General features: G+C 42.4%; 1 protein-coding gene across 3 annotated transcripts in view; it reads left to right on the plus strand.

The window, feature by feature from the left end:
- The window catches only part of HECW1 (HECT, C2 and WW domain containing E3 ubiquitin protein ligase 1), a 152,913-nt gene that overhangs the window by 29,440 nt on the left and 104,440 nt on the right, over positions 1-19,033 (plus strand). The window contains exon 2 of one of the 3 annotated variants that reach the window (XM_059655760.1): positions 16,944-17,001. The exons of the other annotated variants lie outside the window; for them this stretch is intronic. Coding sequence (XP_059511743.1) covers positions 16,975-17,001 — 27 coding nt within the window. The 5' untranslated portion in view covers positions 16,944-16,974. The remainder of the gene's footprint in view (positions 1-16,943; positions 17,002-19,033) is intronic. 3 annotated transcript variants of the gene reach the window in all.

Consider the following 19,033-nt stretch of genomic DNA (forward strand, 5'->3'; position numbering starts at 1 on the left):
TGGTAGAATAGCTTACATAAGTGAAAACATGTGGACATGGGAAAATGAAAACAGAGAACATGGGTGAGTCAGAGTGATCATCAAATTGGGACATAAGAACTGGGTTATTTGGCAGTTTCAGGGCCTTATTGCTTCTAAAGACTATTTTAAGGTTGCTTTATGTGCTAGCACAATTATGTACCCTTTAGGAACTTGCCTCTGGCCAGCAGAGGGTAATGGAAATTTTGTACTTTAAAAATATTTTTTTGTGAAAGACCATTCAAGTTGCCTGTCATCTAAGGAAGCCTTTATTAAGCTTTCAAAGGCAGAGCTAAAGGATAATAGGTAGCACCCAGGCAAACATTTTAATGCATCTGTTATGATTTTTGTAATGGTAATACAGATTCAATCATGCAAGAATGTGTTATGTTGGGGGTTTTTTTAAACAACACTTCAGGCTGAGATGTTTCATAAGAGTAAATAATCGAGCTTTATACTATTTCTGCTTGTTGAAATAGCCACATAGAGTGCAGTTTGCTCTTTGCTTAAAGAAACATGATTTCATTTGGCTTTTAGGGCACATCCCGCTACAATAGAAGCACAATATAGTTTTTTTGGTTTTTTTGTTATTGTGATTGAGCTGAAATTAAACTATAGAAGTTCTGAAACTTGTGGACACAAATAGCAGTGTGGTGATTGCCAGGGGAAGGGGAGAGGTGAAGAGGGTGAAGGGGGCTTAATATATGATGACTGAAGTTGATCTGACTCTGGGAGGTAGGCACACAGTGCAATATACAGATCTCATAACATAGAAATCCACACCTACAACCTATATGATCCTATTAACCAATGTCACCTCAATAAATTTAATAAAAACATTTTAAAAGCATTGGCATTAATTCTAAAAAGATGAAATATACAGATGATGTCTGAAACCTATATAGTTTTATTAAGCAATGTCAGACCAATAAATTCAATACAGAAATCAAGAAGCAGAGATCTAAAACTCAGTTTCACATTCTTTACAACTTGGAAGTCCAGGATTCGTGGACACCTACCCGTCGACCTTTTTGTATGAATGGTAAGCAGAGAGTTTTTCAGCAGACAGTGAGTTTCTTTACTTTAAAATTAGGTTGTGGGCTTTTTGTTATTGTTGTTAGAAAATGAATGGTGACTTCCACCTCCAGACTCCAGGGTTCTTTCCCCACTGATGGCCCTTGATGTTGCTGTTATCAGCATGTGAATATCAGGAGAGTATGGATTGAGAAGGGACCATAGTAGTCTTGCCAAAACGGTGTTTTGGTTAATTGTACAATCATGTTTAGTTTTCAGTTTTACCTACTTGACAGCAAGCATTGTTTTTGCTAAACTCTGTATCTTTATAACTAGCACTGTACCAGATGCATACTAAGTACTTAATACATCTTAGGATCAATTTGTATTTAGTGATATGGACAATATGTAAAGGTTATCTCCAAAAGGCACATCAATCACATTCATAACGAATGTTCCCAATTCTTGAGGACCTATTTTATATCATGTGACAGTTTGGGTTCTCCTGGAAATGAACTCTGAGACGGAGTTGGCTGTTTAGGATGTTTTGTAGGGATTGCTTCTGGAGCTGAAATGGTTGTTAGGGTTGTTCTCTATGCAACCAAAATGGCTGAGCCTCTATATCTGTTTTGGGGTATGTGTCATCATTGGAAGGTCATGACCTCGGGTGAGGCAGCTCTCTGCCACTGAGGCTGACCTGAAGGAGATGAAGACATGTGCCAGTAGCACTCCCAACAGCTGGGCCACATCTGCTCCTAACACTGCTTAATACTATTAACAATTGATTTCAGATAGGTATTTTATTCTTTTGGTCTCTATTGCAAAAATAATTGTTATTTCTTTTCCTATAGTTTCATTGTTAATAATATAGGAAAGCAGCGGATTTTTGTACATTGATTTTGTAACCTGCAACTTTACTATATTTGTTTATTGTTTCTAAAAGTCTTTTGGTGGAGTCATTAGGGTTTTCTGTATACAGAATCATGTCATCTGCAGAGTGACACTTTTGCTTCTTCATCCCCAGTTTGGATGCCTTTTATTTATTTCTCTTGCCTGATTGCTCTGGCTAGGATTTCTAGAACTTGTTGAATAGGAATGATGAGAGTGGGCATCCTTGTCTTGTTCCTGATTTTAGGAAAATCTTTTAGTTTTTCACCATTGAGTATGATATCGGCTGAGGTTTTGTCATATATGGCCTTTCTTATGTTGAGGTACTTTCCTTCTATACCTATTTTATTGAATATTATAATAATAAATGGATGTTGTGTCTTATCAATTTTTTTTCTGCATCTACTGATAAGGTCATATAATTTTTATCCTGCAATACTTGTCTCTTAGAGTCAGCAGTATGTGTTGAGTGGCACATTCATGAGAGTTCTCTCTTCCAGCTTCCAAACTCAAACTCCGTTTTAAATGAGGATTCTGTTTATTAATTTTTATGGATTCCTTGGAAATTTCTTGGAAAAGGGTCCTGAAGGGAGAATGTACATGTAGAGATCAGTGCTGGAAAACAAAGTCAGACTGGTAGCAGAGGCTGCATTTTAAAGGGCCTTGTTAATACTTAGGGAATTTACATTATTTACTCAAAGAGGAGGAGAAGATATTAAGTTACAGACCATTCAGGCCTGGAAGCTGGGTTGATGAGCAAGAGCAGGTTAGGAAGAATCTGTTAAATAAATGCTAGTAGCCAGTGAGAGATGAAAGTCACTCAGCTGATTCTGGTGCCAGTGGGAATAGAGCAAATACACAAGTCCCAAGAAACTCAGGTAATGTGTTCAGCTGATAATAGGGTTGGAGCAGCTCATGTGCAGTACAAGTGTTTTTGTTTGTTTTTGGAACATAGTGAAGAAAGAGGAATATTTCTGGGAAAGGTTAGGCAGCTAGTGGGAACATTAATGAAACCAGCATCCTTTAAATTAGAGAAAGTGAGACCATTATGTCTTGATATCACCTACTCACAAAAAGTTGACAGTTGACACACTATGGTGGGCTAGATGGGCAAGTGTAAGAATGAAAAACCCTTGTATTTTGTATTTGATTTTTTTTCTCAAATTTTAATTTTAAAAGAAAATAAGTGTGTGAATTTATTAAAAATAATGTCTGGCTTTCTTGTATGGAATGAAGATTATGTCTCTACAATAAAAGAGTTCCAAGATTAGTCTGGGTGATGGGAAATGTATTTTCACTAAGTGTTTAGCTGCTCAAAATCACTAGTTCACACACACACACACACACACACACACACACACACATTTAAGTTCTGATCTGTTATTTTTATAAAATTTCATCTTTCAAGACGTATTTTTTTTAATCACATAAGTCTGGTATTTCTTTAGGTCTTGCTCAAAGTTTGAGTGAACATTTAAAAGTTTAGACATCGTGTTTTTAGCAAACCCACTGAGTGCTGGCCATGCTCCATGGATAGGATGCTGATACAGTAGGACCTCGGGTTACGTCGGAGATCCATTCCTACGGCGTGATGTAATGCAATTTTCGCCGTAAGTCAGAACCCACCTACATAAGCACCTACGTCACTCACATGGAGCACACACACAGCAGGAATGAAGTGAAACAGTAAAAAAAATGTAAAATAAAGATAACAATTCCTGACCTTTACTTGTGGTAAATAAATAATAAAAAACATAAAGCACATATGTAGATACATCAAAATGACAGAACTTATTTTATATATATAAATAAATGGAAGATGGCGATGTAACCACAAAATGATGTATGTGGAGTCCGACCTAACCGAGGACTGTCTTAACTCCATGCAAACAACCTAGTGGGAAATTACAGTCTCATAAAAAATAATTCACTGCAATGGTTTATAACAGATATATGAGAAACAATGGGAGGAGAAAGAAGGGAGTTTCAACTCATATCCTAGAAAAAGTCACAACCATGAAATTTTGAAGAATTTTCTATGAATGATAATGATCAGGCTTGAAATTATTTAATATAGAATCCTCCTCAAGGGTTGGGCATTATTATCCTTCCAGTGTGCTGTCCACTGCATAGCAGGAAATCCTTTTCAGTGTGATGGCACTTGTGGATAATAAAAGTAAAATGCTTTTTGGGTATTTCATGTGAGAGCTTTTGAAATTAATGTTACTTGTGTTTATGAGCTTTAAGTTCTGATGAGTGAATTTTTAAGCAGATTCAAGATTTTTACAGACACAAAAATATGTCCTTTATATTAAAAACCAACAAAAAATACTCTATAATTCTTACTATTTTCACCATTCAGCTTTAGAGACTTCTAGGATTTTTTTTCATACATTCTTTCACATATGCCTGTATTTGACATCAAACACATACATACAGACAGGATCAAATTATACTTATGTACTAATTAAACTATTGTTATATGCACTTTAAAATAATGCATTATTTAATTTTCAATGCACTTTTATAAACATACCTTAGGTTTGAGTTAAATAAATAATCAAATAAGACATGAGAGGCTTAGGGCTCAGCCCTTCCTACCCTCTTCCACTGCCCCAGAACTCAGAACCTTCTTAATTGGCACAGATCCCTATAGGGAACCAATGTGACAATTAGCAGTCTGCCCTCATTATAAGAGTCTCAAAGGAATACATGGTGTTGGGACATACTCTTATTTCCTCAAATTTATTATAAGCAGCCTTTGGATGCTGCATGAAGAGGCTCTGTAGAAAGCAGTGTGTGCAGTGAAATGGATGCTTCTTAAACACAGGATGAATTGGATGAGCAGTTGGACGCAAACAACTAGACTATTTCCCTTCTACCTGGATTGTTTCATATGCCCTTGTCATATTTCTAACTGTGCCTTTAAGCACCTATTGTTTGGGCTCCTAATCTCAGGTTCTGGAGAAGGATAAACTCTAAGGACCTCCCACACCTACAACTAAAGGTGCCCTGATTCTCTACTTTATATATTCCAGTTTTGTGTGAAATTTAACCTGACACTATGATTCTCTGGGGGGGGGGGAGAATAAATAAATACAGCAAACTCCAGGTTTCATATGTAAATGGCCATCATAAGACTGTTCCTGCCATACCTTGGCTACCTGGGTCTGTGGTAAGTGAGGCAGGGAGTAGAGAGGTACCTTCTCTAGAGAAAGAGCAATAAATCTTGAGACTCAAGAAGAGGACACCAGCCTCTTCATTCTCAGGGAACAGGGTGTGGTGGACAGAAGCAGGAGGAAGTTAGGTTATTGGATTAATAAATATAATCTCTTATCTCTGAATCAAGGAAAGACTAAAAGAGAGCCAGAGTATCACTAAAGTGCCACTTTGCATGGCTATGTGGGGCATAAAGATTTTGCTATCTCATTTCTGAAAAGGAAGGATTGATTTACTTAAAGACATTCCAATGTGAAATTTCAGTGTGGATGTTTCTTCTCCCTTGGCACCCAATGACCATACTTTGCCCTCCAGAGGATGTGCACTCCTTTCCATGTATTAGGAAAACAATGTGATTAAATAAAGTTACCCAGGATATAGGTGATTCACAGTATACCTACCACCACCTAGATACCTGTTATTGTAAATGAATCCTGATAAGTAGAATTTCAGATAAGGTTTGGATGACAGCGTAAGTATTCTGCATAGAGAAGAGGTTTATACTCCAGTGCCTGACAAATCCCCAGTATCTGCGACATCATCTTGCCATTAGTGGACACATGGAAATCTCTTATATGGAAGTTGGATCCTTATCAATCCTGGTACCCAGGTGATGAGTAGGTGGTCTTAGAGCAACCCCCTCTTCCAGCCAGCTTTCCAAATTGCTCTTTCTTCTTTAGCTTCTGCAACTGTTTAATTCCCAACCCAAACTGTGCCTTTGTCCTGCTGGCTGTTGGTGTTGTCGGCAGTGGTCAGGGTGGCCTCTGGTCAGAGACAGTGCTCTGTGTCCTCAGTTCTTGTTTTCTTGTAGGAACAAATTCAAACAAGAGACAAGAAATAGCAGCAAGAGCAGGTGAGAATTTGTTTGCAGAGTGGACAACTCAGCCAGCTGAAGCCAAACCAAGCACCCCGCTTCATTGGGGTTTGGGATATTTATACCCTTAGGCTGGAGTGCCCCTAAGTAAGTCTCCCCCTCCCTTATTTCTCAAAAAATGTCTTTAAGCTATAAGGCTCCTTCACCCAGGTGTTATGCCACCTGTTTGACCATCATGGAGGGACTCTAAATCTTCTCCTCACATAGGGGTCTGTTGTCTCCACTGTCTGGTTTTGGGTTGTCATGTCTTACATGTGTCCCCTCCAAACCCCAACTGCCTTTCATATCTTTCTATCTGCCTACTCTAACATTCTCCCCTCAAGTGATATCGGCCAGATTCATCTGGGAAGTTGAAGGATGTTGCTCTCACTTCTGGATCTACTTCCTGCTCAGTTTGGATATAGAGTTGAGTTGGCCCTTGCTCTCTATCTGGGAGTGGATAGGCTAGGGTGGAGTGGAAGCATTGTGCAGCCTGACCGAGTGGGTTTTGTTGTATGGGCTTATTCAAGGGGGATGGAGGCATATCTGGGATTGGGTGAAATCCTTGAGCCAGTATCAGTTGAAGTCTTATAGCTTGTACTCAACCTGAAACAAAGGAAACATGAGTGTTTAGAATTTGGGATCCAAAAATTTGAGTTATTAAGTGTCCTAATGGGATTGGGATAAAGGGAGTTATTTATTGGAAGATGGTGGAAGGGAGGGGACTCCACCAAAATGGGCATTTGTCTTTGTCTTCTAAGTCTATGGTCTTTGCAGTGAGGCTTCTAATATCCTCTTGTACCTGAAGGGATTGGTTAATATAATAGCAGCATTCCTTCTGGAGGAATAGGCAGGTTCCCCCTAGGACTGTTGTGAAAAAAATCCAAGGCCCTTCAGTTTGGGAGGACCACAGCCGTCAGGGAATAAATTTGTTGTTGTAATTTAGTTATGGTGTTGGCAATGTGTTTAAACATTTGGGAGGTTTCTTTAGCTGATTGACCTAGGGAGTCATATGCTGTGCTACCTATTGAGGCTCCAGAGAGCCCAGTGCTAAAGCTTAAGAATACATGTAGGGTAATTAATAGGGCTGCCTTTTGTGGGGTGCCTTATTAATAGTGTGAAGGAGCTGTATGGGGGTAGATCCATTTGCAATGAAGATATATGGCCAGCCATATCCCAAGGGACATCATCCTGTCATTGAGGTGGCAAGGGGATGTAGCCCCGAGTCCCATGGAAGTGTAGCATAGTACTCTGTCTGGAGGAACGTAGCCTTTGGGTTTTGTCTGTCCCTTTTGACGGTTTAGTTCAGGATCTCTGAGATAGCCCCAGCTAAAGAATTGTGCTGCTATATTACCTGAAGAGACCGGATTTAAGGGCAGATTTAATCCCTGGGATGCTTCCCCTGGCATTTTTAATCAGGAGAGTATTGGATCTTCCCTAAATATTAAAGTGAGAGGAACTGTGTATGAGAGCCTGGCATGGGATTTTAGTGGGGTTGAATGCCTCCAGGGCCCCTTGAGGGCGATTTATGCAGAACTCAGATGTTTGACACAGTTGTGTTGGGGAAGGGCAAGTCAGCTATTGGCTGGAAACAGAAGTAGTTTTTGCCCGACCAGCACCAAAGCCGTTGACAGTGACAGTGAAGTCAGTCTGTGTGCTGAAGTAAGCTCTAGCAGGGTTGTGAAATTATATGGTTGTTCTTCTTGAGAGTGTCCCACCATCACCCCACCACCACCACCCCCGCCCCATGTTTCTGTGCTGTTTCCTACACATGGGGCTGAGTAGTTTCTGGTGAAGCATTGAATGCATAAAGGGAATTTGTGGGTTTTAGCGGAGCGGTCTGCAAAAATGGGCCCATGGATGGGAGGCCTATTTGTTTGTGGTTGATAGTTAGAAAGATAATTCTGGAATAGGTGTCAAAATTAATTATTTATTGCAGTTGTGAAAGGCCAATGGGCTTGAATTTGAAAGGCATTATGGGTATGGATATGTAGCAATGCTGGAGTGGTGGTCATTCATAGGGTGTGGCCAGGATGACGGAAGCCTTTTGTTTGGCGTTTAAGCATATCCAACAGTCAGGTGTGCATATAGCCTGAGCAGTCATATTGGCAATTGTTTAGGAGTTATGTGTTTGGGTCTTATTTATTGGGATATAATAGAAGAGGAAAGTGAGGGTAAGAAAGAAATTGGAAAGTTTCGTTTTATGTGTGGTCATAGGAAATGTTAAAACAAGCCTAAAACGGGGTGCCTGGTGTGTTGAGTTAAATAAGCAAATGAGGAAAAAGGTTATATAGGAGAGTAGTACTCCAAGGAAAAGCAATTCTAGGCACACTTTCCATGGGGAACGGGGGATTTTGAGACAGACAGCAGATGAATAAGAAGTCAATCCAAAAGAGCATAAAGAAATTTACAAACAATAGTAAAATTTGAGACATGAACTTACCTAGATGTTGCTTTCCATACTTAATTTTATAATTATTACTAATCCTTCAAGGATTTTTCTTGGAAGGTAACTTTCTTCTTTTTTAAAAAAAAAATATATATTTTATTGATTTTTTACAGAGAGGAAGGGAGAGGAATAGAGAGTTAGAAACATTGACAAGAGAGAAACATCCATCAGCTGCCTCCTGCACACCCCCTACTGAGGATGTGCCCACAACCAAGGTACATGCCGTTGACCGGAATCGAACCAGGACTCTTCAGTCTGTAGGCCAAAGCTCTATCCACTGAGTCAAATTGTCCAGGGCGGTAACCCCCTTCTTGAAAAGTAGTTTTAAATCTTCAAGTAGCTCTGTTATCCAGGTTTTAAAGGACAATTGTATGGTTTGTCCCTTGTCTGAGCTGGAGTATGGCTTTACTTGGGTTGGACATATCCAACTGGTAATGCCTGGTACCCTGATGGCTGTTGGAGTAGAAAGTACAACAGTATATGGCCCTTTCCAAATGGGGGCTAATTGGGACCCGGAGACCCATGCCTCCAAGTGCTCATTAGGACCGATGTTCCTGGTTCACAGGGGCTTGGTGCTGGAAGGAGGTTCCTTCCATCTAAGCTCTTGAATGGCCTTTTGAAAGCTGGCCAGGGAAGTTACAACGTCTTCTATTTTGTGAGATTCCTCCTCGAGAGTGATACATGAATAGAGGAAAGGTCTTCCGTATAAAGTTCCAAAAGGACTTAATTTTAATAACGTGGTCAGACTCAGAATTCTCAATAGGGCAATGCATAGTAGTCAAGCTGGTTTTGACAAGTTTCCTGAGAGCTTTGCTATTGTTCTGTTGAGATTCTGATTGGCCCCTTCTATTTTTCCAGAAGACTGCGGCCTCGGGGCTGAATATAGATGCCATTTTATGCCTAGAGCTTTGCCGACCTCCTGGGCAATGTGGGAGGCCAATAATGGGCCCTTGTCACTTTGTAAGGAATATGGCAATCCAAACCTTGATTTATTTCCCTAAGTAGCACTTTAACAACCTCCTGGGGCCTTCTCTATTGGAGTAGGAAAAGCCTCTACCCATCCAGTAAAGGTTCCCTGGGCAGGAGGACATTTGGGTAAAATCTAATTGCCAATCCTCTCCTGGATATGTGCCCCGTCTTTGGTCAGGTTCCAGAAGAGGTGGGGGCTGTCCAGACAGCCCCCTTGTGGGTTGTTTATGTTGCAAGGATGGCATCCCTGACAGAACGGCTGGATGGCTTTATTTAGTCCTTTTTCTGTAAATATTTGTGAGCATATCTGAGTTAATTTATCCCTTCCCAAAGTGGCATGAATCATGTCATCCCTTAAGGGCTTTCCATTGAATAATTTTAGGAAGATGTATAAGTTTTCCTAATTGGTGCCATTTTCCTTTAACTTTATTATGACCTTTCTGCTCGGCTCAATTTCATCTTGAGTATATATCAGGGTTGATAGTCTTTCTATGATAATTGTTGGCATTGAGGCCCCTATTAAGGGCTTATTTTCCTTGTTTGAGGCTATATTCTTTGCAATCTGGTCTGCTCATCTGTTGCCCTGTCGGTGTTTCCTTTCTGGTGTGCTTGGCAATGGACCACTGCTGTTTCTTTAGAGATATGTACAGCCTCGAGTAGTTTTAAAATTTATGTTCCATATTTTATGGGACTATTTTTAGCTCTTAAGAACCCTCTTTCTTTCCAGACGGCAGCGTGAGCATGTCAGACCAAAAGGCTTATTTGGAATCAGTGTATATGTTTAATCTCTTGTTCCTGCCCAATTCCAGAGTCCTGGTTAATGCAATCAGTTCTGTCAATTGGGCTGATGTTCCAGGTGGTAGAGCCTTAGCTTCTATAGTTTGGTGAAGAGAAACAATTTCATATCCGCCATAGCGGGTTCCATCACTCACATAGCTGCCATCCGAGAACCATTATTACCAGGATTTAAATGAGGTTCATCCTTAAGATCTTCTCAGGTGGCATATGTTGTTCTATAATTTCACAGCAACCAGGGGACATTTCCAGATCTGGGGTTGGCATTAAGGTTGCTGGATCTAATGTGGAGTAGGGTCTAATTTTTATTTGTGGGTTTTCTAATAGTATTAGCTGATATTTCAATCGGTGGTTGTTAGCCAATGAGGTCCCTTGAGATTTAGGACAGAGTTAATCTGATATGAGGTATATAGAATAATTTCCTGGCCTAGAATTATTTTTAGGGCTTCTATTAATACAGCTGCCACTATAATAACCCTTAAACAATGCAGCCCTCCTCTTGCCACTGCATCCAACTGCTTAGATAGGTATCCCGCAGGTCTCTTAGTTGGACCTATAGCTCGGTAAGGACTCCTATTGCTAACTCCTCCCTCTCTGTGATATAGAGATGGAAAGGCTTTCCAGCGTTAGGTATGCCCAGGGCAGGTGCCTGCAGTAAGGCTTCCTTTGGCTCTATAAAGGCCATTTTCTGTTCTTTTTTCCAGATTATGCTATGTCCCCATAGGACATTATATAGGGGATAGGCTTTTTCTCTATACCCCAAGATCCAAAGTGTACAGAATCCTGTTATTCCTGAAAAGGCCCTCAGTTGTCTTGCATGGTGGGGCTGGGATAGCTTGTATTCTTTCTTGGGATATAATTCTTTCCCCAGGTGTCCAGGTCAGACCTAAGAGGTTTACTTTTTCTGGCACAAGTTGTGTCTTTTCCTTGGAAACTTTATATCACCTTCTGCCAAGAAGTTTAAAGTCTGTTTTAAATACTTTCCCCCGAATTCTTGGTGGGAGAACAAACTAGAAGATCATCAACATACTGTAAGATCTATTCAACCCCTCTAGTGATAGGTTCTTTAAATCCTCTGCTAAGGCTTACCCAAAGAGATGGGCGCTATCTCTGAAGCCTTGAAATTGGACGGTCCAAGTTGTTGCTGAAACCCCTGTATGTCTGTCTATTCAAAGGCAAATAAAAATTGACAAGCTGGATCTAACAGGATCCAGACAAAGGCATCTTTTAAATCTAATTTCCCAAGGGATAGTCTGCATTTTCAGCATTTAAACCAGTAGCATATTCCTTTCCAATTCTGCAGACCATATCCCTCTCCGAGCCAGTTAATGCCCCTGAACTTTCATCTCTGGGCCTCCATGGTCTCATGCATGTTAAGTGTCTAAAGAAATGAGGGAGGCCATGTTCACGCAAAAGAAAGGTGGGGAGCCTATACCAAGGAGTGACCCCAAAGATTGCCCTAAAGTTGCAAATCGGACATCTCTTACTATCCCTGTCAGGCTTTTCCAGGATCTGGAGAAGCTCTTAAGGGTGTGAAACTCAGGGATTGGTAGTCTGACCAAGGTGGAGTAAAAGAGCCCTGGGTCCCACGCAGCCCAGAAGTTAGTTCCCAGGGGAGTGCAAACGAGGGGACTCCACTGATGGGCTTGAAGGAGCCTGACAAAAAGATGGAGCATAAGGCCCTCAACATGCTCTCCTAAGTTACGGGGCCTATCGCCCGTGGTCGGCAAACTGCGGCTCGCGAGCCACATGTGGCTCTTTGGCCCCTTGAGTGTGGCTCTTCCTAAGCCTTAGGAGTACCCTAATTACGTTAATAACAATGTGCCGACCTATATAGTTTAAGTTTAAAAAATTTGGCTCTCAAGAGAAATTTCAATCGTTGTACTGTTGATATTTGGCTCTGTTGACTAATGAGTTTGCCGACCACTGGCTATACCATGTCCAGGTGCAGATGAGGAATTGCCTATTAAGAAAATCAGGCCAATGTCTCTCTTGACAGTGTCGAAGAATGCAAGTGAGAAGGGGAGTATCTGTCTCTTTCCCAGGAAACTGGACCCTATATTCCTCTAACGTGTAGTGTCTATCCCTATTTCTGCCATACATGCAGCCATTTCCCAAAGTACAGTTTCTACAGAGAGGAAGGCAAGAATGCAGATTAAGAAGTCCAGTCAGGCAGGCCAGGCACTTTAAATCATAACAATGCATATGTAACAGCGGGAGTGTGGGCACGGGGAAGTCATGACTGCAAGTGGAATTCCTGGAGTTTAATGTGATGCGTTGAAGTGTGCTGTTTGTGGAGGGGGCTCCCGGAAGCTGTGACACCGCTGGTTATCCCCACTCCTTTTATGTGCTTTATTCTCTCTCACCAGCTACATAAAACAACCACAGGGACCTGGAGTACTAGATGACCAGCCCTTCTATATGCCCCCCAGGTGGGTCAAAGTTTAATGACAAGTGTATTCTGGAGTCCCTGTGAGGCTCGTACATGTTAGGAGGAAAACCCTCTGACACTCACCTGAGAGTGTTGCTTCCACAGACCAGAGGGTAGATGTGCTCCTCTCTTCAGCACTAGTTCATTACCAGGCGCTCACAGTTGCTTTTGTTTTGCTGTCACATACAATTATTGCCTCTTTCTCCTGATCCTGGACAAAAAGCAAACACAAAGTAGCCCTCCCTCCAGCCTCCCGGCCAGAGGACTTATGGTTTGCGTGTTCTGAGCCGGGCACCAAGATGTCAGCAGTGGTCAGGGTGACCTCTGGCCAGAGAGAGTACTCTGTGTCTTCGGTCATCTCTTCTTATAGGAACAAATTCTAACAAGAGACAACAAATAGTAGCAAAAGCAGTGAGAATTTATTTGAATAAAAGGAATACACTCAGATACAGTCTGAACGGGCAAATCAGCAGGCCAAAACCCAACCTAGTGCCCCGTTTCGTTGGGGTTTGGGGTGCCCTAAGTAAGTTTCCCCCTCCCTTATTTCTCAAAAAAATATATCTTCAAGCTATAAGGCTCCTTTACCCAGGTGTTATGCCATCAGTTAGACCACATCCTGAAGGGACCCTAAATCTTCTCTCCTCACATAGGGGTCTGCTGCCTCCATTGTCTAGTTTTGGTTTGTCACATCTTACACATCTCCCCTGCAAGCCCCAACTGCCTTTCCCAGCTCATATCTTCCTATCTGCCTACTCACCAATGTGACTCAGAGACGACCCCAATTCCTACTTTGTTCCCTCAGTTTTCTCCAAGTGTCAGCCTGGACCAGGAAATATTTTCCAGCCCAGCCTTGGACCAGGGCCCTAAATGCTTAGGTACTGGGATGAGCAGAACTCAAGTCCCCAGCCACCACTTCACACCCTCCCCAAGTCAGTTTCTTCCATTTGTTCTCAGTCTTTAGAGCTTTTTTTTTTTTTTTTTTTTTTTTTTGCTTATGGAACAAGATGATCAGTTCCCAAAAATAAAAACACATCTAGAGAATTTTGTTTCCTAATTGCAGGATGCACAAAGTTTTTGTTTCAACTACCTCATTGACACATAGGAAGTGCTATTAAAATGTCTCTTCTGTGCTGTCTGTGGACAGTAAGCAAAGAATGATTTAAAATGGTTAATATTTGCTCTGCCCCAAAAGCAACTCAAATAGAACACACTCTTCTTCTTGGCTGCCTCTTTGTGTTTGTTTCTATGTATTCGGTAGCTCGTCTATGACTCCCAGTCTTTGTTGGGTGGCCTAACATAGGTGTCTTGTGGGGTCCAGTGGTGCAGTGTCCTTGTTCACCTGAGTTGGGTGCTCTGGTAATGTCCTTTATGTGGATTATTTTGGCCCTTCTGTTGTAACTGAGTTTTGTTTGCCGTTGGCCTGTTTGTGTGTGGGATTGACATTCAGGCTGGCTGACTATAAGGCTCAACCCTGACCGCAGTGTGTGAGCTGCTGTGCAGGTGCTGACTGCAGCAGGGTTTGATGCCTGTTGAGATATATATATTACACACACACACACACACACACACACACACATATGTATATGTATGTATATGTATGTGTATATATATAATATGCTGCTTGCTAAGCTTATTGGATCCTGCTCTGCTGTTGTCTGAAGTGGGCCACTGGGTGTGTGTTGGTTCTGGGCCTCTTGGGGTGAACTCTGGTGCAGGCCAATATAAGATGCTTCCTGTGACTCCCCCTCAGCAACCCTGTTTGGAGCTACAAGCGATCCACTGCTTGTGGTCACCTCTGCTGCACCTGGGTTGTGCATGAATGATCAAGCTATGCACAAAGGCTGGCTTTTACCAGCCCTGAACCCAGTGGTAGGTCAACAAAAGTCCCAAAGCACCTTGAGGTCCACACCAGTCTAGCTTTGGCTGCTGGCTGCCTGTTAGGCTCGCTGATTGGAAGAGCCTCTGGCTGTACCCCTCAGCAAGGTATAAGTTCCACTGGGTGGGGTGAGAAGGAGTCCAGAAGCTGGGACTATTGCTTTCCCCCAGCCTGATGCCACAGGGAGGGGATTGGTCTAGCTAAGAAAGAGTGTCCACAGTATGGGAGAATGACTTGGCACAAGGATCCTGGTGCTTGCCCTTCAGCTCCTTCCCCAGAGCCAGAAATCCCAGACTCTCTTCATATGACTCTATTCCACTCTACCTTCCCTCCGCCAGAGCTCAGAGTGAGTGGCTGCAGACTAAATGTTGTGTTTTTGCCCTTTAAGCAGTTGCCTGTATTTCTAGTGGACTCCATCTCTCCCTGGTGGACAGAAACTCCGCTGCTTTTCACAGTCAGTTATTATGTGACCTCCTCTTCCTAGCTCTGGTGCTCTGGGATGGGGAGCCTGGTTTGAGGTTTAGACCCTGCATTTCTGAGGGGAAAACCCCTGCAGGTGAGATATCCCTCAGAACATCAGCCACTACCTGTGGGGCAGGACCAGCATCTCCGCCCTTCCTACCAGTCTCGATGTGGCTTCTTCTCTAAATCCTTGGTGATAAGACTTCTCTTCAACTCGTCTTCAGGTGGTTACTTAGGATCATTGTTTCATAATTTAGTTGTGACTTCAGTTTGGTCCTGAGAGGAAGTGATTATAGCTTCCACCAACTGCACCGTCATCTTGGATCCCCTAGAGCTGGATCCTTTTGACACTGGTCATTTTTTAATAGTCTCCACTACTGCTTCTGCTCTCATTCTTCATTGCCAGCATCATGTTTTGCAGTTAAACAGTTAAAAAACTGTAAGAAAACATTTTACACCAGTATTCTCAGTGCTAAGTTTTGGAATAAGATGAGACTTGAAGCTGTCACAGAAATTGGGAGTTATCAATATTCGGATAGTAATTGAGGTCATGGGCCCCTAGTGTGAACATATGAAGATCTGAGGGCCTCCAGCAAATGGAGCAGAGCTGGGCCTCCTGGGGTGCTGCTGGGAGGCCAATGGTCATGACAGGGAAAGGGGCCTTAAGGAGGGACTGCCAGGCAGTTTCCTCACCACTGAGAAGCCAGGTAGCACCCAGCATGGAGATGGCACAGAGCAGAATCTGAATATATGGAGGTCAAATTCCCTCTCTCTCTCTTTCTCTCTTTCTCTCTCTCTCTCTCTCTCCCTCCCACCCCTTTTCAAATTTGCTCACACCAGGGATGGGACCTTCATCTATGCACTCAGAGTGCAAGCTTGTGATTGATTCATTTCTCACATGAACTCATTTGTCAGCAAAACTTCAGGTTTCACTGGGGGTTTGAAAACCTTACATCATATATTACTTTATTGGAATAAGACCATATTGATTACTTTTATAGCAACTTTAACTTCAGAGGAAGATGAGGTTATAAAATCAGAATAAAGATTCATAAACTAAAGTGATACTTGGATTAAGAGGACCCAGGTAAAATACCTTCAGCAAATTTCCTGTGTCTGGCATCTTTATGTTCAAGGTCTAAATTTTGACAAGGTTTCTGTGTCCTAAAATGCTGTGACCAGTGATTGCCACTTGGTGTAATACTCTGCTAGACTTTACATGTAAGGGGATGGTGCTCCGTCTTCAGTCTTACACATAGGAGTACATTTCTAAGTGAGAAAGGCACCAAGATGAGTCAGTGATATTTTCAGCAGTTTAACTATAGATCCAGTTTCATTGTGGTTGAAGAGGTCTTATGAGTGGAGCATATCTGAGGATTTTTTTAGTTTTCTCAAACACAGAATTTTCCCTCTCCAAAGACACCATACCAAATCTTGGTTTCCTGAAAAGAAAAGAAAAAATGTAGGCCCATGATTCTTACTCCTTAAAGTTAAATTTTACAAGCCGAATCATATTATTCATGCCCAGGCAGAGTGGCTTAGTTGGTCCACCAAAGGATTGCCAGTTTGATTCCTGATCAAGGCACGTACCTGGTTTGTGGGTTCAATCCCTGGTTGGGGCACATATGGAAGGCAACTAATTGATGTTTCTCTCTCTCTCTCTCTCTCTCTCTCTCTCTCTCCCTCCCTACCCTCCCTCCCTCCCTCCCTCTTCCTTCCTCTCTCTAAGCATGTCCTCAGGTGAGGATTAAAAAAAATATTCATGAATGACACAAAATATGTTGCTTGCTACACTTTGTCCATTTATTAAAGTGGGTATCATCCTCATGTAATTTTTCTTTTTACATGTTGGTTGCCCAGGACAGGTATCTTGGCGGGGTGTGGGGCACCGAGTTCTTCATGTGGGTAATGTCACTGATTCTGTTTGCTTGGGATACACACTGAGTTAACCTCATTGGATTTTCCCCAGGAATTGATGCGCATACACGTGGTGGGTCATTATGCTGCTGCACCTGTGTAGTGTGAAGGTCAGTGTGTTTTTCTGATTATAAGAACCCATCCATGTCATTCCATTATAAACACACTCCACTCATAATGGAATGTGCCTCAGCCCAGAGCTTAGCGTGGTTACCCAGCCCAGAGATTCTTTCAAGCGCAGTCCTGACATTTGAGATCCATCACCTTCATCAACCCCAAACCCGACTGTGCTCCATTTTAAGATAATTTTCTTTGCATGACAACTCCTCTTGTGTGATGTGAATGTACAGTTGTGAAAAGTGTATTTATACCTGAAAAAAAACACACACTGCTCTATGATGGTCCTTCCCAAATGCCAGCCGGGAGCTTGGCTGGCCGGTGGTTAATTGCCTTACAGTCAATATGGACACACAGAAATGCCCCTGGAGACGAGAGCAGCGATCTTTCCTGCTGACTCAGCGTCAGGCAGGCCCCAGGGAAGGTTGCCAGCTCATTAGAAGGGCCTCTTGCAGTTGGTGGCTCTCCCAGAAGGGCTTTCCCAGCTTCTCTCAGACATCCCTCCAAGTCCACTCCTTTCCATATTTCAGAAGTTCTACCACTTCTAGGGGCAGCCCCACAAATCATGATTGTGTCGGATGCTTTTCCTGGGTGAGTTCCTTTTTGACTCACCACAATCTGAAGGCATGGGTATGACCGTTGTCCCTACCTTACCTATGAGGGAACTGAGCCATGGAGGGCTAAGTCACTGCTCCAACGTGTCTGGTGTGTAAGGAGCAGGGATTCGAATGAGGCTGTCTGTCTGAGCTGGAATCCACGTACATCTGGCCCTAGTATTGCCCTGGGAATATACATTAAGCCAAATGAGGCTTTTGTTTAAAAAATAAATAAATGTTTACACCTGCATGGCTGTGCAGATTTACTAAGCACATCCACATGTGTATCCAGTTAATCCCTGAAATAACTCTGCAGTGAGGACAAGGGACCCAGGAGATATTCAGTGAGGGTCCTGGCATTAATCAGCTCACAGAAGGGTGAGCAACCCTCAAGCTCAGGTCTCCTCTTACACCACAGGCCACTGCTTCCAACTCACCCAGATGGGAGCTTTCTTAATTGATAAGTTTACCGTAACTTAGAGAATGAGCACTTTATGTGTTTTATTCAAGAAGCATTCAATTAGTACTTAGTCATTTGCTGTCAAATGTCCAGGGACAGTCACAGTTCAGTAATTTTAAATGCCCTTTTTCTTAGTTTGTTGTGCTGTCAGCAGAGTCTTGATTCCTCCCCATCGTCTTCTCCATTTGGTGATAGCTTTACTATTGCTAAGAAAACATTTCCCCAACACACAGCACCCTCATTTGTTTACATTCTCCTGGGACTCCTGAATTTTCTCTTTGACTTTAACAATACAGTGAGAAGTCTTTAAAACAACCAAGCATTTCCTTTTGGGTGCATTGGACATTCCAGGAGAATGCCCCTTCTCTCCTCTTTCTAGAACAGGTATCCTTAGAAAGTTCCATGAATCTCAGTTCATGTGTGTCTTCAGATATAAGCCTGGCCTCTAATAAGACTCCTTGGATATAACAGCAAAGCTCAGTGTGTTTACAGATCACTTGAAGCAGTTTATACAGTGATCCACGAAATGCAGTGGCTGGATATTCTCCCACTGTTGGCGGCAGCAAGAATGGCACCAGGTGTTAGACCCGTGGGGTCAGACTGGATTTCAGTTCAGCAACCTTGGGGCCTGAGGTCTAGCTAAGAAAGAATTCAGAGCCAAGACTCAAACTCTAAGAGAATATTTATTTAGAAAGGCACAGAGGAAGAAGAAATGAGGTCAAGAAACAAGTTATAAAGCCAAGAGAAGGGTCTTTGAAGCTTAGGAAAAAGGGTAAAGTTAACCTGCCTGGTGGGAAGAAGAAGGGGAAGGGAAAACTGTGGGTGTTCTACCCTCACACAGACCCCTGGGAGGGAGAGCACTGGGTCCTTTTGTTCGAAGGGCTTTTAATGGTAGAACTTTTAGGAGAGGCCCTAGGGGAGGATCTCAGTAGAACATTCAGCAGCTTTCCAGTGTGTCCTTTCAGGGTC

This window comes from Myotis daubentonii, chromosome 10, assembly GCF_963259705.1.
Source record: "Myotis daubentonii chromosome 10, mMyoDau2.1, whole genome shotgun sequence".
Taxonomy (NCBI): domain Eukaryota; kingdom Metazoa; phylum Chordata; class Mammalia; order Chiroptera; family Vespertilionidae; genus Myotis; species Myotis daubentonii.